The sequence below is a fragment of the Epinephelus fuscoguttatus genome, linkage group LG8, assembly GCF_011397635.1.
Source record: "Epinephelus fuscoguttatus linkage group LG8, E.fuscoguttatus.final_Chr_v1".
Lineage (NCBI taxonomy): Eukaryota > Metazoa > Chordata > Actinopteri > Perciformes > Serranidae > Epinephelus > Epinephelus fuscoguttatus.
The window spans coordinates 45,202,808-45,228,309 of record NC_064759.1 but is presented as its reverse complement, the minus strand read 5'-3'; the positions used below and the strand labels follow the sequence as shown (position 1 = coordinate 45,228,309).

Below are 25,502 nucleotides of genomic sequence, written 5' to 3'. Positions count from 1 at the left end.
CGTTTACACGTACATGGTGATTTTGATAAACGGAGACATCCTCCTTCGTTTGTGCCCTTCGTTTACACGCAAACGGAGATTTCTCCTCTGAAAACGAGTCTTTCTAAAAACTCCGGCCAGAGTGGAGATTTTGGAAAACTCCGGTTGCGCGTTTGCATGTAAACTGAGATAAACGGAGATAAACGGAGATAAACAAAGTTATAGGCAGCCGATGTCACAGTATACGCCGTAACTTGCGCCTGTGTCAAAAGTGCGACCTATGTTGCTATGGTGACAATGGATACATGGAAGGCTTGAGCTTCTCGTTACACTGCCACCTACAGGTTTGGCGTGCTCTTGTGTATATATCCACGGGTAAGTGTAAACAAAGATCTTTTTGAAAACGAAGACGGTGAAATGTACGTTTATGAAAATAGCCGGCAACGTGTAAACAGCCTCTCAGTTTATAATGGGTGTGTATTGCACGGAATGCTGTGAGCTAGAGTGGAGAGGCTCTAAAAATCGTCTAAAACTTTTGTCTTTAACTCGCTGCCATGGCCACAATTTTCACTGTACAGACACAATTTATACCACAAAACGTAGGAAAATTTGTCCTGCTCACAGATATGTTGACATGGAATCTCTCACATGTACACATTTTTGCTGAGTGGCTCCAAAGCGAAGGGAGTGCCGATTTTTTTCTCATTCACTCCCATGTAAACTCAGAGGAGAAATTTCTGGAAAGAGATGGGGTGCAACACATTTTAAACTTGCTCCAGTGACCACATTTTTGACTGTAGAAATATAAAACACGACACGTGCGTTCACGAGAAGTGGCTGTCTCTCACCATCACTTTATTTTCTTCATTGGACCAACGGTTTGGGTATGGGAAGAACTTGTTTGAGGAGTTAAAACCCATATTAAACAGCCTTTGCTGATCTGCTCTCTCATGAGCTCTGTGTTTTTTGGCAACAATTACATCGTAGGCAACTGGACATTTGATTTTGTCTAGAAGACGTTTCGCCTCTTATCCAAGCGGCTTCATCAGTTCTCAACGCATCGGTCTGACTAGTCCTCACTAGTCTGACAAACAGTGGAGTAAGACTCAGGTTTTTAACCTCTGTGGAGGTGTACACCCACCACCCTCATAAGACAATACTTCGTTAGTGGAGTTTCACTGGACCATTGTTTGGGTCAGGTGAGTCACACTAGTGAACAACAGTCGTTAGGAGTGAGTGGGGCCACTGGTGAGCAACAGTCGTTAGGCATAATGTGTGGTTACCAGTGAACGACTGTCGTTGTGTTTCTCTGAGCCACTTGAGGTTAGTTTCGGGCAGTCTTTGTTGTTCAATCTCTTAGGTACAGCAGCAAGGGCCGCATTGTAAATGGGGGATAGGTGGTGTCTCAGGCCACCTCCCCTATTTAGAGACGGCTTCTCTATTTTAACGTAGATGGATTCTTTCACCCCTCTTTCGAACCATCTGTCCTCTCTGTCCAAGATTTTCACATTGCTGTCCTCAAAGGAGTGAGCCTTCTCCTTTAGATGTAAATAAACAGCAGAAACTGGACCTGAGGAGTTTGCCCTTCTGTGTTGAGCCATGCGCTTGTTTAATAGTTGTTTAGTTTCACCAATGTATGAGTCCTTGCATTCTTCACTGCATTGGACAGCATATACCAAGTTGCTTTTTTGAGTGTGTGGTACCCTGTCTTTGGGGTGTACCAGTTTTTGCCTGAGTGTGTTACTTGGTTTGAAACACACAGGGATTTGATGTTGGTTGAAAATTCTCCTGAGTTTGCCAAAATGGAATTGACCTGGATAAATGAGAATATCCACAGACAATGAGCTCTGTGTGCACCTCAGGTGCAGGCAAGTCATTAATCGCCATGACAACGGCTGCACCCACAGACATGCACACACAGCTCTGTCTGTCTGTGTGTCTCACAATCTTTAAAGGACAGATTACAGCAGCAGAAACTTCATTTGAAACAGCAAATACACATTATTAACCCCTAAAGTGCCAAAATGGGCTCTCGAGCGCCACCTAGGTACACTAAAATGTGCTGTCTCGGTCTGTCTCTGCTCTTCTGCCAAGTGCACATAGCAACCGTTGTCACACACAAACTCACAGAAACATGGTGTGTGTGTGTGTCTACATCTTACATTCAGACATGACAGGGGCAGCATCTCCATTTTAACCCTTTAGGTGCCAGAGTTAATTGAGGAAAATATTCCATTTTCATTTCAACATTTCAAAAGGCTGAGGCTTGAAAGTGGTGACAGATAAAGCCATGCTGTAAATGACAAAACCATTCATCATGACCCAAAGTTTGTGATAGGAGTAAATTAACTCATCTAATTTGCATATTGTGGCATCACCAGCCGGCAGCCATATTGGATTTCATAAATCTCAGTAAGACAACATTTTGAACATATTTACACAGTAGATTTATTTTGTTTTGTGTTGTTGTTGTCGTCTCATCCTCAAAATAAAGAAACAGCAATCAGATGGGAGTAAATTAACTCATCTAATTTGCATATTGTGGTGTCACTAGGCGGCGGCCATTTGGATTTAATAAATCTCAGTAAAACAACATTTTGAACATATTTAAAATGTCGCAAACCTACTTTTTTGAACTCCTCCTAGGCAATTTCACCGATTTGCACCAAACTTTGCACACAGCATCTGTGGACTCTTCTGACAAAAAGTTATTAAAAGAATTTTGATATTCCAAAGAATACTGACGTTATTAAATAGCAGCTTCCTGCAGATTTGGTACAAAACAGGAAGTGTTGCATATCTCCACATTGGTGTGTTTGAATGACATGAAACTCAGTTTACTACTTCCCAATGAGCCCCTGAGGCTCTGTGCAAAATGTCAAGTGATGACCACCAGGTGGCGCTCTTTAAATTGAAGTATTTTATATCTCCACATCCGTTGCTCGGATTAACACGAAACTTAGAACAATTATTGTCAATGCCCTCCTGAGGATATCTGACAAAGGAGTTACCGATCTGCCACTAGGAGGCGCTCTGGTGGCAGTCTAACTTAATATTTGGCACTGTGCCAACACCATAACACTTATGGAAATGAAATTGATAGGGGTGGTATAGACTGGCCCCTGTAACTCACACAGCAAAAATGACCAGCAGATGGCACTATTTTCAATGCAAAAGCGTTTTTGGCCCACAACTCCCACGTAACATGTCGCACGTTTTGAAACTTTATATCTAAGTGTTCCCTGAAGTCAGCTTAATTGTGTGTTGTAAGGCACGCCCACTTTTGCATTAAATTTCCATTTCCAAAAACGCGAACAATGAAAAACATATTTTTTCGAACTCCTCCTAGGCAATTTGACTGATTTGCACCAAACTTTGCATGAAGCATCTGTGGACCCTTCTGACAAAACGTTATCAAAAGAATTTTGATCGTCCATAAAACGCCCAAAATATAAAACAACAAATTCCTGCAAATGGTGTTCAAAACAGACAGTCTTTCATATCTTGACCAAATACAGTCTGATTACCACAACACTTTTGCTAATTGTGTTCCATGGCCCAATGAGGGATTGTGCAAAATTCGGTGCAAATCAGCCAATAGGTGGCACTCTGGTGGCAGTCTAATCAATGTGAATGGAAGTAAATTGGAAAATCTTCAAATCCTCTTCAAAACTCATCGACTTTCAACCTCTTCTTGTCCCTCATACTTTGAGCTAGAGACACCATTTCAACTTTTAAAGAGTCAGAAGACCTTGAACTATTGGGCCTGTATTCAGCTTCTACTTTTTGGAAAAATACATACGTGGGTGGGGTGCCTACCTGTATACTGGAAATGTGAGTAAGAGATAACGTTTATTTTTTAATTTATTACAGCTGACAAGACATCTAGGTGCAGGCCCCCCGACGGCAGCATGCCCCGACGTGCGTGGACTGCGAGGGCCCGTTCATCGCTGCTTGCAGCTTTAATTATTATTATTATTCCGACATTTCATGTCCCAATTTCGCCCCTTTCCCAAATTTCAAAATGTTTATAACTTTCCACATTCATCCGGCCACAACCGAAATTCAATATTTTTGGGCAGTTGCACATGGTCGACGCGAAATGCCGAAATAGCGCCCCCTACAAATTTTCAAAATGTTCTCCCCATTGGGGTTAGTTTGTCGTAGGCAAACAAAATTTGGTACGCACATGTATCATACGAAGACGCACAAAAAAGTCCCTTGACATCATGGTAAAATTCCAACAGGAAGTCGGCCATTTTGTTTTGAATTTTTTCGTTATGGCAATTTCCACCACTGACATTTGAACGAACTCCTCCTAGGGATTTCCTCCTGTCCTCCTGTCGACTTCAAAGTTTGTACAGATCATCCTGAGAACATGCTGATCAAAAGTTATTAAAAGCTTTTCTCTATGCTAAGGGGCGTGGCCGCTAGGGCGTGACAAATTTTGGCGACTTTTCGTTTTCTTGCCATCGAATTTCAAACGGCTCTCCCGCCCACATACTTGATCTCAGCAGCTTCAAACTTGCTGGACATGATGATGGCTCCGTAATGAACGCTCTGATATGTTAATATCCCACCTTACTCATAGCACCCCCTCGTGGTAACAGGAAGTGACCAGTTTTTACTTTAACATGTACTAATGCCACAAACTTAACCGCATCAACTTCATTCTACTTCTAATGCATGCAGAACAAGTTGGTGAACCTATCTTATGAACGCTGTGAAGCTACGTCTAATGGTGTCCATGTGGCGGCGTGGTGACTATCCATCCCTCGCCACTAAATACGTTTGGCATTTTGATGGCTTCAACGACCTCATCTCCTCATGAAAATTGATACACAGGTCAAGAATGGTGAGCTCTTGCATCTGATAGGGGCCCATGAGGGGGACAAAATGCCTCTACAGCGCCCACTTGAAATTTTCAAAAACCCCTCTCCATCGGGGTTTTTTAGAGTTGGAACATGAAAATTGGTACACATGTGTATATTGTTCAGACACACATAAAAGTCTCTGGCACCAATGGTCTACTCCAAACAGGAAGTCAGCCATTTTGATTTTGACTTGTCATTTTGGCGTGATTTCCACATGTTGTATTTTAACAAACTAGTCCTAGGGATTTCATCCAATCGACTTCAACTTTTTTACAGATTATCCAGAGACCTGGATACGTGCCCACGCCCTTTGACCTGTCTGTAGGTCAAAGGGCGTGGCTGCTATGGCGCTGCCATTTTTGATTCATCGCCATGCATATTCAATCAGCTCTCTCTCCCACATAATTCATCCAAACGGCTTCAGAATTTCTGTACATGATAGGAGCCCCGCCCTCAATGCCTCCATATGCTCGTAGGCAATCTTGCTCATGGCGCCCCCTTGGGGAAACAGGAAATGCCATCTTTTACACTGACAAACACCAACCTCAAGCTCCTGACCTGATCAACTACATTTTGTGGCCACATGATAATCAAGTTGATGAATCTCCACAGTGACACACGTGTCCTGTCATGTTGCAGGCTGCCGCGGCAGCGGTGGAGACTTTTCATCCTTCGCCACGGAACATCAACTTGATATAAATCCTTTATGCACTGTCCGATTTGCTCAAAATTTCACGTGTGATGAGGGTCCACCCCTGAACGCACCTGCCCACATCTGGTTACACTCGTAGCGCCACCTGGTGGATGAACGGAACACTGCGTTTTTTCGCTCCTGCCCCCTTCTAGCGCCCCCTAGAAAATTTTGTGCCTTCAGCCCTGCCTGTGAGTTTCACCTACAGGTATGAAAATTGGTGGGCTCATAGAACATACCAAGACACACAAAAAAATTCCATGGACTGATGCCGAAAACCCAACAGGAAGTCGGCCATCTTGATTTGAATTTTTGAAATGTTTGAACAAACTCCTCCTAGGGATTTCGTCCGATTGACTTCAAATTGGCTAGAGATCATCCTGAGAACATGCTGATCAAAAGTTATTAAAAGCTTTTCTCTATGTCAAGGGACGTGGCCGCTAGGCCGTGACAAACTTTGGCGACTTTTCGTTTTCTCGCCATCAAATTTCGAACGGACCTAACACCCACATACTTGATCTCAGCCGCTTCAAACTTGCTGGACATGATGATGGCTCCACCCCGATATGTTAATATCCCAAGTTACTCATAGCGCCACCCGGTGGTGACAGGAAGTGACCAGTTTTTACTTTAACATTTCCTGATGACACAAACTTGACCACATCAACTTCATTCCACTTCTAATGCATGCAGAACAAGTTGGTGAAGCTACCTTATGAATGCTGTGAAGCTATGTCTAATGGTGTCTATGTGGTGGCGTGGCGACTATCGATCCCTCACCACTAAATACGTTTGGCTTTTTGATGGCTTCAGTGATCTCATCTCCTCATGAAAAACGTGATAGGGGCGTCGCCCATGGGGGTGGGGGGGGACAAAATGCCTCTATAGCGCCCCCTTGAAATTTTCAAAAAACCCTTCCCATAGGGTTTTTTTTGGAATAGGAAAATGAAACGTCATACCACGTCAGGGTTAACTTACTCTGAGTTTTCACATAACCCTTTCAGTTATGTTTGCTGCTTGCCCCCCATGGTGGCGCGGGAGAGCGAGGGCCTGATCACAGCTGCTTGCAGCTTTAAATAAGATTGTTATTCACGTTGGCAGTAATGACACCCGGTTACGCCAATCGGAGGTCACAAAAATTAATGTCACCTCGGTGTGTACATACCCAAAAATGATGTTGGACTCCATGGTTTTCTCTGGACCCCTCCCCAATTTGCCCACTGATGATATGTCATCAATCAATTGCTGGCTGTCCAGGTGGTGTCCAGCAAACAATGTGGGCTTCATAGATAATTGGCAAACTTGGGAAGAACCTGGTCTGATGAGGAGATGGCATTCATCCCAGTTTGGATGGAGCCACCCTCAACTCTAGGAACCTGTCCAAGTTTATTAGTAATTCAAAACTCTGACAACCAAGAGTTGAGAGCAGGAATCAGAGTTGCAGTCTTAACCGCTTCTCTGAGCTTCTAGTGCAATTACCCACCCATAGTGTTATACAAATGGTGTCTTTCCCCCAACCACCTAAATTATTTAAATCAAAAATGAAACAAAGAGGAGTTGTGCATAAAAACCTAATAGTAATTAAAACCTCTTCTGTGACAGAAAGACAAAAAAGGAGGATTAAATGTGGACTGTTAAATATCAGGTCTCTATCGTCTAAAGCAGCGTTAGTAAACAAATTAATATCAGATAATCATATTGATTTACTCAGCCTCACCGAAACCTGGCTGTGTCACGATGAATATGTCAGTCTAAATGAATCCACTCCTCCCAGTCATAATAATACCCGCATTCCTCGAGGCAGCAGCCGAGGAGGGGGAGTTGCAGCCATTTTTAACTCTAGTCTGTTAATCAGCCCTAAACCTAAACTAGAATATGATTCCTTTGAAAGCCTTGCCCTTGGTCTTTTACATCCGACCTGGAAAACCTCACAGCCACTTTAATTTGTTATAGTGTACCGTGCTCCTGGCCCACATTTTTATCTGAATGAGACTCCATTGGCTTCAGTCAGAGTATACATAAACCCACTCACTGTTTTAACCACACCTTCGATATAGACCTGACGTATGGAACTGAAATTGAAAACTTACCAGTCTTTCCACAGAATCCCTCTTTATCAAATCACTACTTAATAACTTTTGATTTCTCTCTATTTGATTACGTGAGACTCAGCAACAGTAACTATACTAGGTGTTAATCAGATAGTGCTGTACCAAAATTTAAAGAAATGATTCCATCAGCATTTAATTCAATACCATGTCCCTCTGTAACAGAGGTTTCCCGTACTGACTTTAAACTCTCCCAAATTGATTATCTTGTGGATAGCGCTGCAGGCTCGCTGCAAACAACACTCGACTCAGTAGCACCTCTTAAAGATGGTAACCACACACACACACAGACTTGTGTCTGTCAGAGTGAAGCCATTGTTATGCTGATTAATGAGCTGCATGTAGTTGAGGGACAGACAAGGTGACAGCCCAAGCACTTTAAGATGGCTTTCAAATGTCTCAAACTAGTCCTTCCTATTCACAAACCGTGGGTCCAATCATCAATCTGAGCATACCAGCAGAGAGATACACTCGTCCCAAACGCAGACATATAGGTTTTTATGTTTGTGGAGTAAAAACATGCAATCTTGGTCGCAAGCAGGGCCGCCCCTCCCTAAACGCAGAATATGCGCTGTGTGTAGGGCCTCATCTTCCATGTGGGACCACATTTTGCGCGAGGGGACGCATTTGCGCAATGGATGAGCACATGCACTACCGTGAGGTGCGCGTAGAATCAGCTCGAGGAAGGAGAGAAGAGACCTGACCGCCCATGCCTCGCTGCAATGATTGACAGCACTCGACATCTGAACAATAAGAGGGGTGCGCTGGCAGGCACTTGCAGAGCTGCAGCAGGTGAAGAGTTGTCGACATGTCGTCCAAAAGAGCCTCAGGAGTATGTGCGGGGACGGGAGGGCGTGCGGGCTCCATGGAGGGGGAGACCTGAGCCTCGGGGGTATGTGCGGGGCCGGGAGGTTGGATGCTCCCAGAGAGGGGAGAGGGAGAAATATAGCTAAGATAAAAATAGAAAAGAATGTCTCTGTATTTTATTTCTGTTTTCAGTGTTTAATTAAGGTGGGAGAGGCAGAGGGCTGAGGGAGATCGGACGCCTCCAGAGAGGGGAGAGGGAGAAATATAACAAAATAAGATTAAATAGGAAAAACCTGTCTCCCTCTTTTATTTTATTTTCAGTGTTTAATCAAGGGTGGGGGATTGAGGTGGTGGAAGTTCATTTCTTTTGATGAGTAATTGATGGCTATTTGTGACTCAGATTTGTTTATTTATTTATTTCAGTTTAAAGTTATTTTTGTTTAATATTTATTTATTTATTTCAGGTTGAATTTTTTTATTTTATTTGACTCATACAGCCAAACTACTGTATCTACAGTACATTTGTTATTGCCAGTAAAGGTTGTCAAGTTAAATGGCAAGTTGTTGTACGGTCATTTTGTACCTATGATATTTTTGGGATGGGGGCCTCCGAATAAAATTTCGCTTACGGCCCCAATTTGGTCAGGGGCAGCCCTGGTCGCAAGTTTAAAATGTCTAATTCACAGCTGACAATTTCTCCACATTTGCTCATGTTACTTTCAGAGGCACTAGCTCACTTCCTGTTGGATTTAGGTCAGGGGTGTCAGCGCGTGATTTGTTGGTCTTGATGAGACGAAAAAGCCAGTTTCGGTTTGATCTTTCAATGACTTTCCTATGGGCCGCAGTGGCCATTTTAGTGTGTCTAGGTGGCACGAAGATCAGCAGGAGGTTTTGTAGCACGTCACCTGTAAGAGGCTACAAAATCCAAACCGTTCGAGTAATGACAAAGTTATACAGAGGATCTGTTCAGCGGGAGTTGGCCTGTAATGTGTGCGTTTGAAGCCAATACGATAAACAGTCCAGGAGAAGATATTTTTTGAAAAAAGAGCGTTTCTGAGGCTAAATCTTACTTTTAAAGGGCAAATAGCTGACTTCCGTGATTTGTTGGTCTCAATGAGACGAACAAGCCAGTTTTGGTTTGATCTTTCTACGACATTCCAATGGGCCGCAGTGGCCATTTTGGTGTGTCTAGGTGGCACTTCTGGGGTTAATCATTTTTCATTTTATCAAATTTTTCACCAGTCCTGACACGCGTGCCACTTTTGGTGAGTTTTTGAGCATGTTTAGGGGGTCAAATTGGGGTTCAAAGAGACGGCGGAAGAAAGACAGGGTTCCTACGCATTTGGAATTTCAAAATTCCATACTTTTCCATACCCTAATTTCCAGACTTCTCTGCGTTTTTGTTTTTTGGGGGTTTTTTTTAAGAGAATATGCGACATCTGAGTAAATTTATCAGTGTATCATATTTCACCTCATATTTAATTATTCTTAATTGGCGATTGTAGCCAAGTACCATAATGGCATGCAAATAAAAACTCAGGTAAGTTCAATGTCTGGGCTGAGGCAAAAAGGTTGGGACTCTGGGTGCAAGCTATGCAGTAATGAGACGTCGGTGTTTTTTCCTTTCATGTGGCTCAGAATCGCCTTCTCCCCCATGTTGGCAATGCAGGGTTCAACACAAAGGTTTTTTTTCACAAGTTGGTCCGAGATCTACTTGCCCGATGTCAGTTTCTACTTGCTCTAAAGTGAAAAATTTTCCTGAGTTGTTAGTTTACATGCCCGAGTTTTACTTGACCCGGGCAATCGGGCAATCGTTACTGTTGAGCCCTGCGATGTCAAACGATTTCACACAAAGCTTGCATCTAGCTCTGTGTGTGAATTGGGAATCCTTGGCCAACCAGTATTTATATACGGTATTGTCAAGCCATCCATCCAAAAACTTGCATCTACCCCTTGTGAACCACGTGAAACTCGTCTTCTTGTCGAAGGTGCAGTGTTGGAGTAAAACTTGATACCTGGGGGGCCGGAGGAGGGTCATGGGGCAGCGGACTGGACATACCACTTGTCAATCAGGTAAAAGGGGCGGTATGTTTTCTGAGACGTTTGCTCTCACACAAACTGTGCCTGGTCCAGCATAAAACATGATCCGGATTGATTAAATTATTTTTGGAAATACCTAATTTTCTATTTTAGAAAACAGTATTTTAGAACAGTGGTAATAGTCTGGAAATAAATATTTTTCCATACTTTATTTTTCATTTTCCATTCTTTTTAATAACTGGAAATTGATCAAATTTATTTCCATACTTTTCCATACTTTCCATACTTGCGTAGGAACCCTGGAAAGAATAAAGAATAATAAACGTACCAAAAACAATAGGGTCTTCGCTCTTCAGCCGTGGTCCCTAATAATAAATGCACCAAAAACAATAGGGTCGTCACCCTTCAGCCAAGATCCCTAATAATAATAATAATAATAATAATAATGATAAACGCACCAATAACAAATAGGGTCCTCGCCCTTCAGCCAAGGTCCCTAATAATAAATGCACCAAAAACAATAGGGTCCTCGCCCTTCAGCTAAGTTCCCTAATAATACACTGCTCAAAAAATTAAAGGGAACGCATAATCTTCACAGTGTAACTCAAAGGCAATCAAACTTCTGGGATATCACCCTCTCCAGTTAGGAAGCAATACTGATTGTGAATCAATTTCACCTGCTGTTGTGCAAATTGGACAGACAACAGGTGGAAAGGAGAGGCAATTACCAAGACAACCCCTATTTAGGAATGGTTTTGCAGGTGGTGGCCACAGACCATTTCCCTCTCTGCGTCCTTTCTGGTTGATTCTTGGCTAGTTTTGCATTTTTCCAGTGCCCTCACCACTAGTGGTATCATGAGGCGGTATCTACAGCCCACAGAAGTTGATGGCACATCCATATGCACAGTGGCCAGAAGGTTTGCTGTGTCTACCAGCACAGTGTCAAGAGCATGGAGGAGATACCAAGAGACAGGCCAGTACACCAGGAGAGGTGGAGGGGGCCGTAGGAGGGCAACAGCCCAGCAGAAGGACCGCTATCTGCTTCTTTGTGCAAGGAGGAGCACTGCCAGAGCCCTCTAACATGACCTCCAGCAGGCCACTCATGTGCATGTTTCTGCCTAAACTGCCAGAAACAGACTCCATGTTACACCCGCAAACGTAATAACAGCCCACAAACGTAATAAACCACAAACGTAATACAAATCTGCAGCTTTGAATGTAATAATCCCGCAAATGTAATACATTTCCCACAAACGTAATAGCAGCTGTCTACTACAAACGTAACACACAATTTTCCGCAAATATAATAACTATTAAGTTATTCAGTCTCATATTACATTTGTGGGAAGTTATTACAGTTTAGATTTTCACCTTCCCACATATGTAGTAATTTCCTGCAAATGTAATAGTTATTATATTTGCGGAAAATTGTGTGTTACGTTTGTAGTAGGCAGCTGCTATTACGTTTGTGGGAAATGTATTACATTTGCGGGATTATTACATTCAAAGCTGCAGATTTGCATTATGTTTGTGGTTTATTACGTTTGCGGGTGTAACACTCCATGATGGTGGCATGAGGGCCCGACGTGCACAAGTGGGGCCTGTGCTCACACCCCGGCACCACGCAGCCCGATTGACATTTGCAAGAGACCACCAAAATTGGCAGATTCTCCCCTGGCGCCCTGTTCTCTTCACAGATGAGAGCAGGTTCACACTGAGCACATGTGACAGATGTGACAGAGTCTGGAGACGCCATGGAGAATGTTCTGCTGCCTGCAACATCCTCCAGTATGACTGTTTGGTGGTGGGTCAGTGATGGTCTGACGCATATCCTTGGAGGGCCGCACAGACCTCCACATGCTAGCCAGAGGTACCCTGACTGCTGTTAGGTACCGGGATGAAATCCTCAGACCCATTGTCAGACCACATGCTGGTGCAGTGGGCCCTGGGTTCCAGGTTGGAGTGTGTCAGCAGTTCCTGGATGATGAAGGCACTGATTCTATTGACTGGCCTGCCTGTTACCCAGACCTGAATCCAATCGAGCACCTTTGTGACATTATGTATCATAGCATCCACTGCCGCCACATTGCACCACAGACTGTCCAGGAGCTGACTGATGCCCTGATCCAGGTCTGGGAGGAGATCCCTCACGAGACCATCTGTCATCTCATCAGGAGCATGCCCAGACATTGTAGGGAATGTATAGTAGTGTATACACACTACTGAGCCACATTATGAGTTGTTCTGAGGAAATTCACAGAAGTTGGATCAGCCTGTGATCTGATTTTCCCACTTTGATTTTGGGTATGATTCTGAATCCAGTCCTAAATGAGTTTGATTTCCATGGATTGTTCTTACATTATTTTGTTCTCAACAAATTACACTATGTAATCAATTAAGATTTTCATCTGGAATATTTCATTCTTCGAGATCTGGGGTGTGTGATTTAAGTGTTCCCATCATTTTTTGAGCAGTATAAACAGCTGTCAATGACATGTTGTCAGAGCAGTGCCATACAGATGGTAAGGCAAATATGAAGTCAGACACTAAAAAACATTCTAAAGCAAAGCAGTTTATGACTAACATGAGAGGTAGTCAAGAGAACATAAAGTCATGGAGATAACAGACAGAAGAATACTGCAAATCATTCAGAACTCGGCCACCCGGATCATCACCTGCACCAAATCATCTGACCACATCACCCCTGTTCTCATCCAACTTCACAGGCTCCCTGCACAATACTGCATCCACTACAAAAACCTTCTCCTCACCTACAAAGCTCTCCACAATCTAGCCCCCACTTACTTCTGTGACCTCCTTCAGGAATACACCCCCTCCCGCACCCTCCGCTCAACCTCTGCTGGATTCTCTCAAACTCGACACTGTGCACTACACTTTATGTTTTTATGTTGATGTTTTGTTTTAATGATGTCTTACTGATCTTTTTTCTTCTATGCTCTGTAAGGTGACCTTTGATGACTTGAAAGGCGCCTCCAAATAAAATATATTGTTATTATTATTATTAATATTACAGCCTAGAGTAATTGATCATACACTGTCAGGTGCAACAGAGGATGATACTGTACAGAGACCTGCAGAAAGACCCAGAGGCAGCTGTTAGATTAATAGAACTACTGTAATGTACAGTACAGGCCAAAAGTTTGGACACACCTTCTCATGCAATGCGTTTTCTTTATTTTCATGACTGTTTACATTGTAGATTCTCACTGAAGGCATCAAAACTATGAATGAACACATGTGGAGTTATGTACTTAACAAAAAATGGTGAAATAACTGAAAACATGTTTTATATTCTAGTTTCTTCAAAATAGCCACCCTTTGCTCTGATTACTGCTTTGCACACTCTTGGCATTCTCTCCATGAGCTTCAAGAGGTAGTCACCTGAAATGGTTTTCCAACAGTCTTGAAGGAGTTCCCAGAGGTGTTTAGCACTTGTTGGCCCCTTTGCCTTCACTCTGCGGTCCAGCTCACCCCAAACCATCTCCATTGGGTTCAGATCCGGTGACTGTGGAGGCCAGGTCATCTGCCGCAGCACTCCATCACTCTCCTTCTTGGTCAAATAGCCCTTACACAGCCTGGAGGTGTGTTTGGGGTCATTGTCCTGTTGAAAAATAAATGATAAATGAATGATGAACTAAACGCAAACCGGATGGGATGGCATGTCGCTGCAGGATGCTGTGGTAGCCATGCTGGTTCAGTGTGCCTTCAATTTTGAATAAATCCCCAACAGTGTCACCAGCAAAACACCCCCACACCATCACACCTCCTCCTCCATGCTTCACAGTGCCAGGCATGTGGAATCCATCCGTTCACCTTTTCTGCGTCTCACAAAGACACGGCGGTTGGAACCAAAGATCTCAAATTTGGACTCATCAGACCAAAGCACAGATTTCCACTGGTCTAATGTCCATTCCTTGTGTTTCTTGGCCCAAACAAATCTCTTCTGCTTGTTGCCTCTCCTTAGCAGTGGTTTCCTAGCAGCTATTTGACCATGAAGGCCTGATTCGCGCAGTCTCCTCTTAACAGTTGTTCTAGAGATGGGTCTGCTGCTAGAACTCTGTGTGGCATCTGTCTGCTCTCTGATCTGAGCTGCTGTTAACTTGCGATTTCTGAGGCTGGTGACTCGGATGAACTTATCCTCAGAAGCAGAGGTGACTCTTGGTCTTCCTTTCCTGTCGGTCCTCATGTGTGCCAGTTTCGTTGTAGCGCTTGATGGTTTTTGCGACTCCACTTGGGGACACATTTAAAGTTTTTGCAATTTTCCGGACTGACTGACCTTCATTTCTTAAAGTAATGATGGCCACTCGTTTTTCTTTAGTTAGCTGATTGGTTCTTGCCATAATATGAATTTTAACAGTTGTCCAATAGGGCTGTCGGCTGTGTATTAACCTGACTTCTGCACAACACAACTGATGGTCCCAACCCCATTGATAAAGCAAGAAATTCCACTAATTAACCCTGATAAGGCACACCTGTGAAGTGGAAACCATTTCAGGTGACTACCTCTTGAAGCTCATGGAGAGAATGCCAAGAGTGTGCAAAGCAGTAATCAGAGCAAAGGGTGGCTATTTTGAAGAAACTAGAATATAAAACATGTTTTCAGTTATTTCACCTTTTTTTGTTAAGTACATAACTCCACGTGTTCATTCATAGTTTTGATGCCTTCAGTGAGAATCTACAATGTAAATAGTCATGAAAATAAAGAAAACGCATTGAATGAGATGGTGTGTCCAAACTTTTGGCCTGTACTGTATAAGTTCTGTACCAAAACAGGCCTATAAATTTCATAAAATACAAACAACATCTCAAGAAACTGGCAGCCAAGATGATGATATGGTGAAGAGAATATTAACTTTGCAGTACATTTGCCTTAATTAAAACATTTTATTTATTACATTCAGTATTATATTATAACTCCAAACTCATTCACATTAAGGCATTACAATTCTTAAGTCAAAAGAGTGTTTTCCCTGGTGTTCATGACTCGAACTACAGGTCCTGACCATTTATGAATTTTGTTTGTACCTAAGAGTAGATTCTAAGTACAGAAGTAAACTGATGAATGCCACAAATTCTCTTAAGTCACTTGTGTGTGCCACATGGGTCTTGCTTATGGCCCACTAATAAAGAAGCATTAATCTACCTTAAGATAGAAAAAAGTAGTAATGCATGTGGGTGATCCTCAAGTTGAACATTCTTAGTGCCAGGATGACTGCCTGACTCAAATTATGCGACTTCATAGAAACACAATATTAAACAATATTGTTTACATTTAACAAATACACTCAACAAAAATTTAAACACAGCAGGCACTCAATGAGTATATTTCTCTCAAATTTTGGTCACAAACCTGTTGAAGTCCGTGTTAGCGAGCACTTCTTAGATAATCCATCTGCCTCACAGGTGTGGCATGTCAAGATGCTGATTACACAGCATCATTACTACACAGGTGTGCCTTGGGATGGTCACCATAAAAGAACACGAGATGTGCAGTTTGATCACACAACACAATGACACAGATGTCCCAAATTTTAAGGGAGCTTGCCATTGGCATGCTGACTGCAGGAATGTCCACCAGAGCTGTCGGCTGTGAAGTGAATGTTAATTTCACTACCATAAGCCGTCTCCAATGTCGTTTAACTAAATTTGGCAGTACATCCAACCAGCATCACAACCGCGCAAATCAGTTTCAATGACAAATTGCTGTCAGGTCCAGACCCTGGTGAGGACAATCAGCATGCAGATGAGCTTCACTGAGACAGTTTCTGACAGTTTGTGCAGAAATTCTTCAGTTGTGCAAATCAACTGTTGCAGTAGCCATTAGGCTTATAGTAGTGCAATTAACATTAAGTTCACAGGCAACAGCTCTGGTGGATATTCCTGCAGTCAGCATGCCAATGCCACGCTCCCTCAAAACTTGGGACATCTGTATTGTGTTGTGTGATCAAACTGCACATTTTAGAGTGTCCTTTTATTGTGACCGTCCAAAGGTACACCTGTGTAGTAATGATGCTGTGTAATCAGCATTTTGATATGCCGCACCTGTCAGGTGGATGGATTATCTTGGACAAGGATAAGTGCTCAATAACACACATTATTAGAAATTTGTGACCAAAATTTGAGAGAAACATATTTATCGAGTTCATAAAAAAGTTTTAGATCTTTTAGTTAAACCTGTGAAAAACTGGAGCAAAAATGTTTAAATTTCTGTTCAATGTACACTGAAGGAATTTCAGAAATAACAACATTATTTAACAAGCAAAATATTAAGTATATCCATGCATCTCCATCCCAAATCAAATCACACAGTCATTTAGATCAGATTGTCCATGTGTAGCAAACAGCTGACCGGTGCTGCTGAAACAACATCCAATATAGCAACACAACTGTATCTTTAATGAAAGTGTGGAGGGTACAAGGAAAAATGACATGAATGTAATAACTAATGATATTATTATGGAGGAATGAGCTAAGTAAATGTTGGCACCTCAATACCAAAGACAGCTGCCAGTCTGCCACTAATGCTCTGAAACAACAACCTGTAACTTGACTTCCTGCTGCTGCAGTTACTTGATATTGTGTCAGATTTAGAATGTTAAGCAACGGTGTCTTTAACACCCTCTAAAGTGTTAATGTTAAAAGGTTAACAATTCTGTTTAACTATATGTTCTCTGTATTCCTGCTCACAAGTGACTCATCTGAGAGCAAGAATTAAGTAAATAGCACAGAATTCTAATTCTAATTTAAAAGTTCCGTGACACCTAATGACACCAGTCAGTTAATGATACACTTGACTGACGAGAAATGTTACCAGCCTACAAGTAGTGTTAAACAGGCTCCAAACAGGAACAAAGCATTTCTGCCTTCTACAGTATTATTTACATTCTGCAGTGGCCTTCTAATCGCTCAACCTCATGATTTTCACTGTGTATTGGTAACTATCAGTGACACTCATGATAATCACAAACATATGTTAAAGGGATAGTTCAAGTTTTTTGAAGTGGGTTGTATGGGGTACTTATCCAGAGACAGTTATGTTACATACAGTAGATGTCAGTCAGCATGCCCCCAGTTTGGAGAAGCAGGCTGGTGTCTGACATGGAAGCTAAGCATTCTACTGCTGTGGATGGGTCAGCAATTTAACATATTTTAGCCACCTATGAAAAGTCCCACCTTAAAATATCAAGATCATTTTCAGTGTACGCTATATTGAGGGTATTTTCACTGCTTTAACTTAATGTCAGACAGTGATTTCCCACGGAAAAATGAGGCCATTCTATCGCCATCTTCAAAGCCAGACTCCACTGAGAAATACAGTGATTTAACATTGCTGAGCACAGGAGCTACTGGTCTCCCGCTGCCTCCATCAGTTAATTTGTTTGTGTTAATTGTGTGACTTTGGTGTTTAAAAGGGTTAGTTTCGTTTCACCAAAGTCACACAATAATAGAAACAAACTAACTAAAGCAGCGGTAGACCAACAGCTCTCTCGCTTCATGAGGTCAAATTACTGTTTTTGGCAATGGAGTCTGGTGGCTTTGACGAGAGCATAGATGGGGAAATAAAGCTAACTGTCTGACGGAAAGATAAAGCACTGAAAATACTTTCAGCATACCATAGACTTAAAGTGATATTGATTTGTTTAAAGGTGGGACTTTTTTAGGTGGCTAAAATATGTTTTGTTGCTGACTCATCCACAGCTGTCGATTCCTGAGCTTCCACGTTGTACTCCAGCCTGCTTCTCCAAAGTAGGGGAGTGCCGACTGACATCCTTTGTATGTAATACACTGTCTAAGGGTAAGTACCCCATACAACTCCACTTCAAAAAGTTCCAACCATACCGTCTAATATATACCTAATATTTTATATGAAGTGATAAAGACCGCTCAAATGCATAAGTCAAGTTATGAATTGATATTTGGTATTCTGAGGACTTCCAATAACACACTTGCAGGGTAATTTGAATTTTGGTAAAAGAAGGCCGGATGCTTTGGGGCCATTGGAACAGGACAGTCTCATATCCATTACTGGTCTTGAAGACTCTGAAACCGATAGCATTTAACCCAGGACAGAGCAACTGTACATGGAAAGACATGAAAAGAAAAGACAAGAGGCAAATTAACAGTACAGCTGTACTGTGATATCACAGCAGCTGTTTTGATTCTGATCCCGATGCATCCATGAGGGGAATGAAGTGGGACAAACATTTATGTGGGATCCCACAGCATTCTTCTGAAATCATGAACAATCACATACAGTAGGAATATACTCCAGAGGTTCATTGTCCAGTAAAACTGTGGACAGACAGACCTGTCCACATGTCAGTAGCTGCAGTGTGGACAGCAGCAGGCCCGTGCACTCCCAGTCTCTGTCTTTCCACCGTCGTGGTACACGAGGCCGGCCCTACTTACCACCCCTCTCCTCCACTCCACCCTCTGTTAGTAAAGGCTCCAGACCTGCTGATGCTGATGTTGGGTGTAAAGTGATGAAGAGCTAGAGGATGAGGTAGTGAGCTCACCAGGGCCTAGCTGCTTTCCACACACACACATTCAGTCCAGCTTTTCCTTCTGGACCAGCTTGGGAGCATCTACAAAGTCCAGTCCATTAAAGAGGATGAGGCCGCCCGTCACCACGCTGGCTGTTCCCCAGAACAACACATAGGCCAGAGTCTCAGTCCACGTATCACCTGAAAGGGGACAGGAGGTCATACCAAGTCAGTTGAAGACATTTAAAACTAATTTGGCATCCCCTGTCAAAATATTGGGGGAACTCTACAATGATAGTAATTAGTGCATAGTGGGCATTAATTCATTTTAAGATGATTTGTAGGTATGAAAATGCCTGTTAATTTGAGTTTCTTGCAGTTTTGTCTTACCAGCCATTAGCAGGCAGATGATACACATGGAGAATGCTACCACCATGACGATAGGCAACTAAAAAAGGACAAGAGTCACATTAAAGACATTGGAAAGAAAAAACTTTATCAATTTTCCTGAGCGCTTCTTACCGTCAGAAACTTCCAGTCTTTGGGGTCATGCAGTGGGGTGGACCAATCAGTTTCATCTACAGCATAGTTCCCCAGGAACAGATCAATTGAGTCCTGCATTAAAACAGACCAACTGTTTCAACAGTAATTCTTCTCTGCAGTTGACTCTGCAGTTGAGAGTATCTCCAAGTGGCCAGCATTGACTACTCAGATGCTCTGTGATTATTCATACTTCTGTCGAGTCAGCTTTAGGCAGTTTTGTTGTGTAGAGCTTCAGGATTTTTTGTATGCAAGAAATGCCAGGGTGTATACTATAGTACCAAGAATTTATGGATGAGAGACGTGAGCTGACTGGACATACCGTAAAACTTCAATTAAAAGCCTAGTCCCAATTAAACGCCCTGTCCATTTTACTAGCATGGTGTGGCTACACATTTTGACAAATAAAGGCCTGTCTCAATTAGACGTCTGGTCTGGTTGCCGAGCACATCATTTTTATAGGAGTTCTTTGGATGTATAAAATTGGGTTGCTTTGCTACCCACTTGAGGTAACGTTAGTTAGTTGTTTAGAACATGCATACAAATATAAATGTTTAAACTTTTATCAATATGGAGATGCTACACATCGTTAGCTTGGTTAGAATCTCCACAATTCAACTATTCAGTTCATTTTACTGAAACCATGAGAAGATGACAATTCATTCAAATCTACTGCATGGTAGCAGTAACCCAGTAAGTTATTCATATTCTGTTAGTTCGTAAGGGTCCACCAATCAAAAGAATCAAAGGGGTTTTTCATAAAAATGAATCCAAGTTGCAAATATTAACAGATATTAACAGGATAAAGTGGTGCTGTGTTGGTATGCCTGGTGCCATAATCCTCGGGTGCCATAAAACTTATGTAAAAGGAATTAAAAGCTTGTCCCATATAGACACTTGTCCTTAATATACCCCTGTTGAGTTCAGTGAAAATAAATAATAGCCTGGGCTAGTAATTGATGTTTTACGATACTAAACCACCTCATCATGCATTGCAGCTCTTCAGCTTGTCCAATGGTGGACTGCAAAGCAGACAGTTTACGTTAGTGAAAAAATGATGGCGAGTGACTCAACACTTAAATATTTAATACTTCCAATCTGCCTTTAAGCAAGACTGGAAAATATTAAATTTTGAGGAAGAGGTAATGCTGGTTTACATTTGTGATAAACAGTTTCCATTCAACGGTAGCTCAGACAGGTCACGTTGTGATTGATAGTCATGTCGGTCATGCTGGTATTCACAACCATAACTCTTTATTTAGTAGGCAGTATGTACAGACTTATTATATACACTCTCTGGGTCTCATTAAATCAAATGTGAGCAGAACGAATTTGTGTGTAAACTGTCAGCAGAAGGAAATTTATGTGCATTTCGGCATTCATTAATATGTTATTAGCTCCGATCTAGGTAAAATCTACACCTTCTTCTGACAACTTTGTATTGTGCTCTATTATGTTCACAATACACAGATGCCTTTAAAATATGTAAGTTAAACATGGCAAGAGATTAGAAATATAACACATTTAGTTCAATTAGTTGGCAATTAGCGGATTTAAGCTTCCATTAGGTCTCTTAAAAATGAGAATGTGTTATTTAAATCAATCAATACATGTCTTCTACATTTCTGTTCCCACTTTAATCAATGAGGAGCGAGAACTCTACAAATGTATCCTCTGTTTGAGTGGCGAGATGATGAGACTGAAGTTACTGACCAAACACTAAGCTATCAGTGATGGCTGTCAAAATGTATAGTGATTTAACACTGACAATAACACGTACATCACCGTACCTTGTGAGTTTGCTGTTGACTGCTCCAGTGGAGGCATGTGGCTGTTTCCCCTGACAGAGAGGTCTGTCCTACGATGCAAGCAATGCATTCATCTGCAGCAGAGAGCTGAGATGAAGAGCCTCCTGTAGCTGCTGTGGGGTTTTGTTTGTACTTAAGCGTTTCTTTGCATCAAGTTTCATATCGATCCATTTTCATTTAACTTCTTAGATGGTTCTTACAACAGAGGACACAGAGTTGATGGCACCCATTACCTCCTTCCAGGCCTTTGATTGACCTGCCCCTGTCACACCACTACTAACAGAAGAAAATAAAATGTTTTTCTCAACCCCACTTCACCTAATAAACCTTCAATCTCAGCGTCAGAAAAGTTTTTCTTTTTCTCTCTCTCTCTTTTGTTTGCTCCATGTTCATAGGTCAACAGCATGAACCTATCCATAGTATTTATCACATCCTTATATGGTGGTCACTGGCTATTCATGGGTGGGGATGTATGCTAATTGCTGACTAGCAGGACCGCGCTGTCAATTTATGATTGATTGGCATTCATGAACATACACACTTGTCTATGATTAAGTCAGAGTTTCCGATGGGTTTCCTGAATCTGGTGTAGAGCTTAGATCAGGCCCAAAAAATCCAGTCCGACCCGGCCCGAGCCTGTGCACGTTATGTCCGGGACCGGCCTGGCCTGTCCAATTAACTGTAATTATGGGCCCGAGCCCGATTTAAACCCAACATTTTTCAATAAGTTGGCTGTTATAATTAAGAGTATTAAACCACAATTCTTGTTATTTGAATGACAGAAATATAGGATCTTAATGAATGGCGCAACACGGAAGCATGATTATGTAATAAAACAGGTGTTTATTTTCGGATCCAGGTGGTGAAGGGCTGTGCGCGCACAATGTTGCAACACTGGACGTGTGGAAAGGATGACGCAGTTATTCGGCAATTAAACCACCGTTTTACTGAACATATTACTGAACAGTACAGGTTACTGTTGGCCGTAACCACGCCAAAACAACCAACAAACAACAACTTAGCTGTAACTCCAACTGTGCACTCCTGCTCTCTCCTCCAGCTCGCTCATATACACACCAGCACGCGCACTCACACAGCCCTCCTCATTCCCCTCACACTCGCACCCCGTACCTCATTCAATTCCAAACATGCCATTAACTCACAGAACATTTACTGCAGGGTTGCTACAATACATAGCCTATAACATTATCAAATCATAGCTTTGTTAAAAAAAAAACAAAAAAAAAAAACAAAACTCATATCTGACCGCCTGGGCCCGTCGGGCTCGGGCTCGGGCAGAGAATATAAGCTCTAATCTGGTGTAGGTTTTTAGTACCAAGGTTTTTATCTGCCAGTCTACTAACATATTTAATAACATCTCATGATTGAGACCCAAAGTGTTTGAGTGCCCTGCAGACATTTTCTCACACATTGTTGATGTGCAGGTTGTTTTTTAGTTCATATGGTGCATTCATATATGTAGTTACGTTACCACATGGACTGGATGGATGCTGTAATGGTAAAGATATTGAAGCAGCAGCCCCATCCTTCTAATCAAGAAGAAACAGGTTTATTTCACCTTGCACAAGGACTTATCTGGCAGAGATGCCGCTAATGCTCATTGTATTAGTATGACTGTAAAACAAACAGATACCATAGCATTAGTATCAATGAAGGTTTGGACCCACCTGTCTGAAACCATCAGAGAAGTTGTTTTTGTAATATCGGATCATGGAGTTCCAGCCATCCATCAGCAGCCCCCACTGAGTCCTCTTTCCGGTCCTGAAAGATCATGTTGTTGAACACCATAAAAAAAAACACTCATGTCCCCACAGGATGAATGCAAACCATTTTAGTGAGCCCTGACCTTTCCTCTAGCATCATCATTTACACCACCTAACTCGAATCTAATTAACTGGGAACATGTCATGCTCCACAGAGGATAAACCCTCTCCATTTTAGAAGCTTTATGATCTATCTATATGTGCGTGTGTGTGTGTGTGTGTGTGTGTGTGTGTGTGTGTGTATATATATACACACATATATACATATATATATATATATATATATATATATATACACATATAAATATATATATATATATATATATATATATATATATGTATATGTGTATATATATATATATATATATATATATATATATATATGTGTCAATATATATATATATATGAGTATATATATATATATATACACATATATATATATATATATATATATATACACACACACACATATATATATATATATATATATATATAATGTATGTGAAAACTGACACTTTCAGCACAGTAGTTAGCCAGTTAGCAAATTAACAACACTGATGCTGAAAGATGAAAGCATATTTACTGTGCGCTAGTTAACAACAACACAAACTGTTATGAACTGTTTCTGCTTAAGAGCTGAATAACTAAAGACAAAAAAAAAAGTTACCTAATCTTACCTAACAAGTTTGTTTCGGTCTCACTCCCTCTGACTTTAGCTATTTGTTTACTTTCCACACTTCCATTTCTCTTGTCGTGCGCTGAGCTGAACTGCCAATTAGAGTGGTTTCATTCATTGATGGGCTCCGCCATCTCTGATGCCCATTCATTTTGCTGAATCGGCCAAAAAACAGCTGATAAGGGCCAACTAGAGCCGACAATGCCAGACCCACTGCAAAGTCTAGGGAAACAGACGCTGACACTGACAGGTTTGTCAGGGTCCTACACTGCACACACTTACACGGTTCCTTTGTCATTAGCAGGTAGTTAGCATGTGTTCAGCTACTGTTTGCTGCGTGAAAACTGACCTGGTGAAGTCAGTCTTCAAGGCACCAGTACCAGCATACTGCTTGGCGCACGCATCAGCATTGTCTGCCCAAGCTGAAAGTGAATAGACAGCAAAGACGACAGAACACAATACTCAAAAAGAAATAGAGGAAACAGATCATATTAATATCTTTAACCTTAAAAGAGTGATTAAAAAAACTACTGAGGTCACTGGAGTGTGAGGGTGAGCCCACCATTCTGGTACATCTTCTTAAAGTCTGCCTGCTCTTCAATCTGCTGGCCCATGTGGAGGACTCCCATTCTCTGCAGGTACAAACACATTTGAGTTAAGAGGCAAATCAAAAACTACCTTCTGACTCCTCTGTTAAAGTCTATGCTACAAGCTACTCGTATGTTTGATGATATTTCAGTAAGAAGCCTACCTGTTTTATGACCTGCTTCTGTTTTCATTTACTGCAAACTTAACGCTTCCCCCATGTGTCCCTGTTGTCTTAAAAAATTCCACAGCACAAACTCAGTCATGTCACACTCACCATTCTTCTGCTCTGACTTGCTTTGTTAGCAAAAATACAGTCTTTCTTCACTAATGAAATCCAACCCTTTTACTTTGCCATTTTTAAATTCAATTTACTTTGAATGAAACTGAACACTTCCTGAAAAGCAACAAATAAAATCCCTTCCTTACCATGTAGGCTTTAAATGTGAAATTTAATTGACAGTAGTTCACTGAAAAAAACAACAACTTAACATCAAAGTTAAAAAAAAACAACAAAGGGTGAGCAGCAGAGAGGCGAGCACCACATGGCAGCTGTACTGATGAAATTAGTGCAGTGGAAATTAAAATTATGCTGAACTTATCATGTCAGCACATCTAATACATGTAATGCAACATATGGAGATGGATTTGTCTCAATATTATTTGTGAGAGAAGATCGACAATCTGTGTTAATGTGTAATCTGTAAATATAAACACCATCCACAAATACAAAAAAGATTTGTAAACTCAAAAACTTTTTTGCAAATATAAAATAAAGCTGCACATACACAGACAAATTCCACAAATAAAAATATATACATTTAATTCAATAACAAATAAATAAAAAACATTTGTTAATATCTTCCTAACATTTACAACTTTCGAACAGATATCTGTGAATCCCATTTAAATTTGTGAATTTTGAATCTATGCATGCAGATTTGCATTTTACGCACACCAAGTCTTTTTTCATCATTTTTGGAATTTGTGTTTTTACAGATCTGTTTCATTTTTGCAAAACATGTTTGTGAGTTTACAAATCTTTTATGTATTTACGTATGTACAGATTACACATTTAAACACGTATTACCAATCTCCACACACAA

At 41.5% G+C, this 25,502-nt stretch overlaps 1 protein-coding gene across 1 annotated transcript in view; it reads right to left on the bottom strand.

The window, feature by feature from the left end:
- Positions 1-16,544: 16,544 nt before the first annotated feature.
- The window catches only part of sacm1lb (SAC1 like phosphatidylinositide phosphatase b), a 66,003-nt gene continuing 57,045 nt past the window's right edge, over positions 16,545-25,502 (bottom strand). Inside the window, exons 15-20 of the mRNA XM_049583166.1 lie at positions 24,374-24,443; positions 24,161-24,233; positions 23,040-23,133; positions 19,526-19,618; positions 19,394-19,451; positions 16,545-19,204 (exon numbers count right to left, since the gene is read on the bottom strand). Coding sequence (XP_049439123.1) covers positions 19,068-19,204; positions 19,394-19,451; positions 19,526-19,618; positions 23,040-23,133; positions 24,161-24,233; positions 24,374-24,443 — 525 coding nt within the window. The 3' untranslated portion in view covers positions 16,545-19,067. The remainder of the gene's footprint in view (positions 19,205-19,393; positions 19,452-19,525; positions 19,619-23,039; positions 23,134-24,160; positions 24,234-24,373; positions 24,444-25,502) is intronic.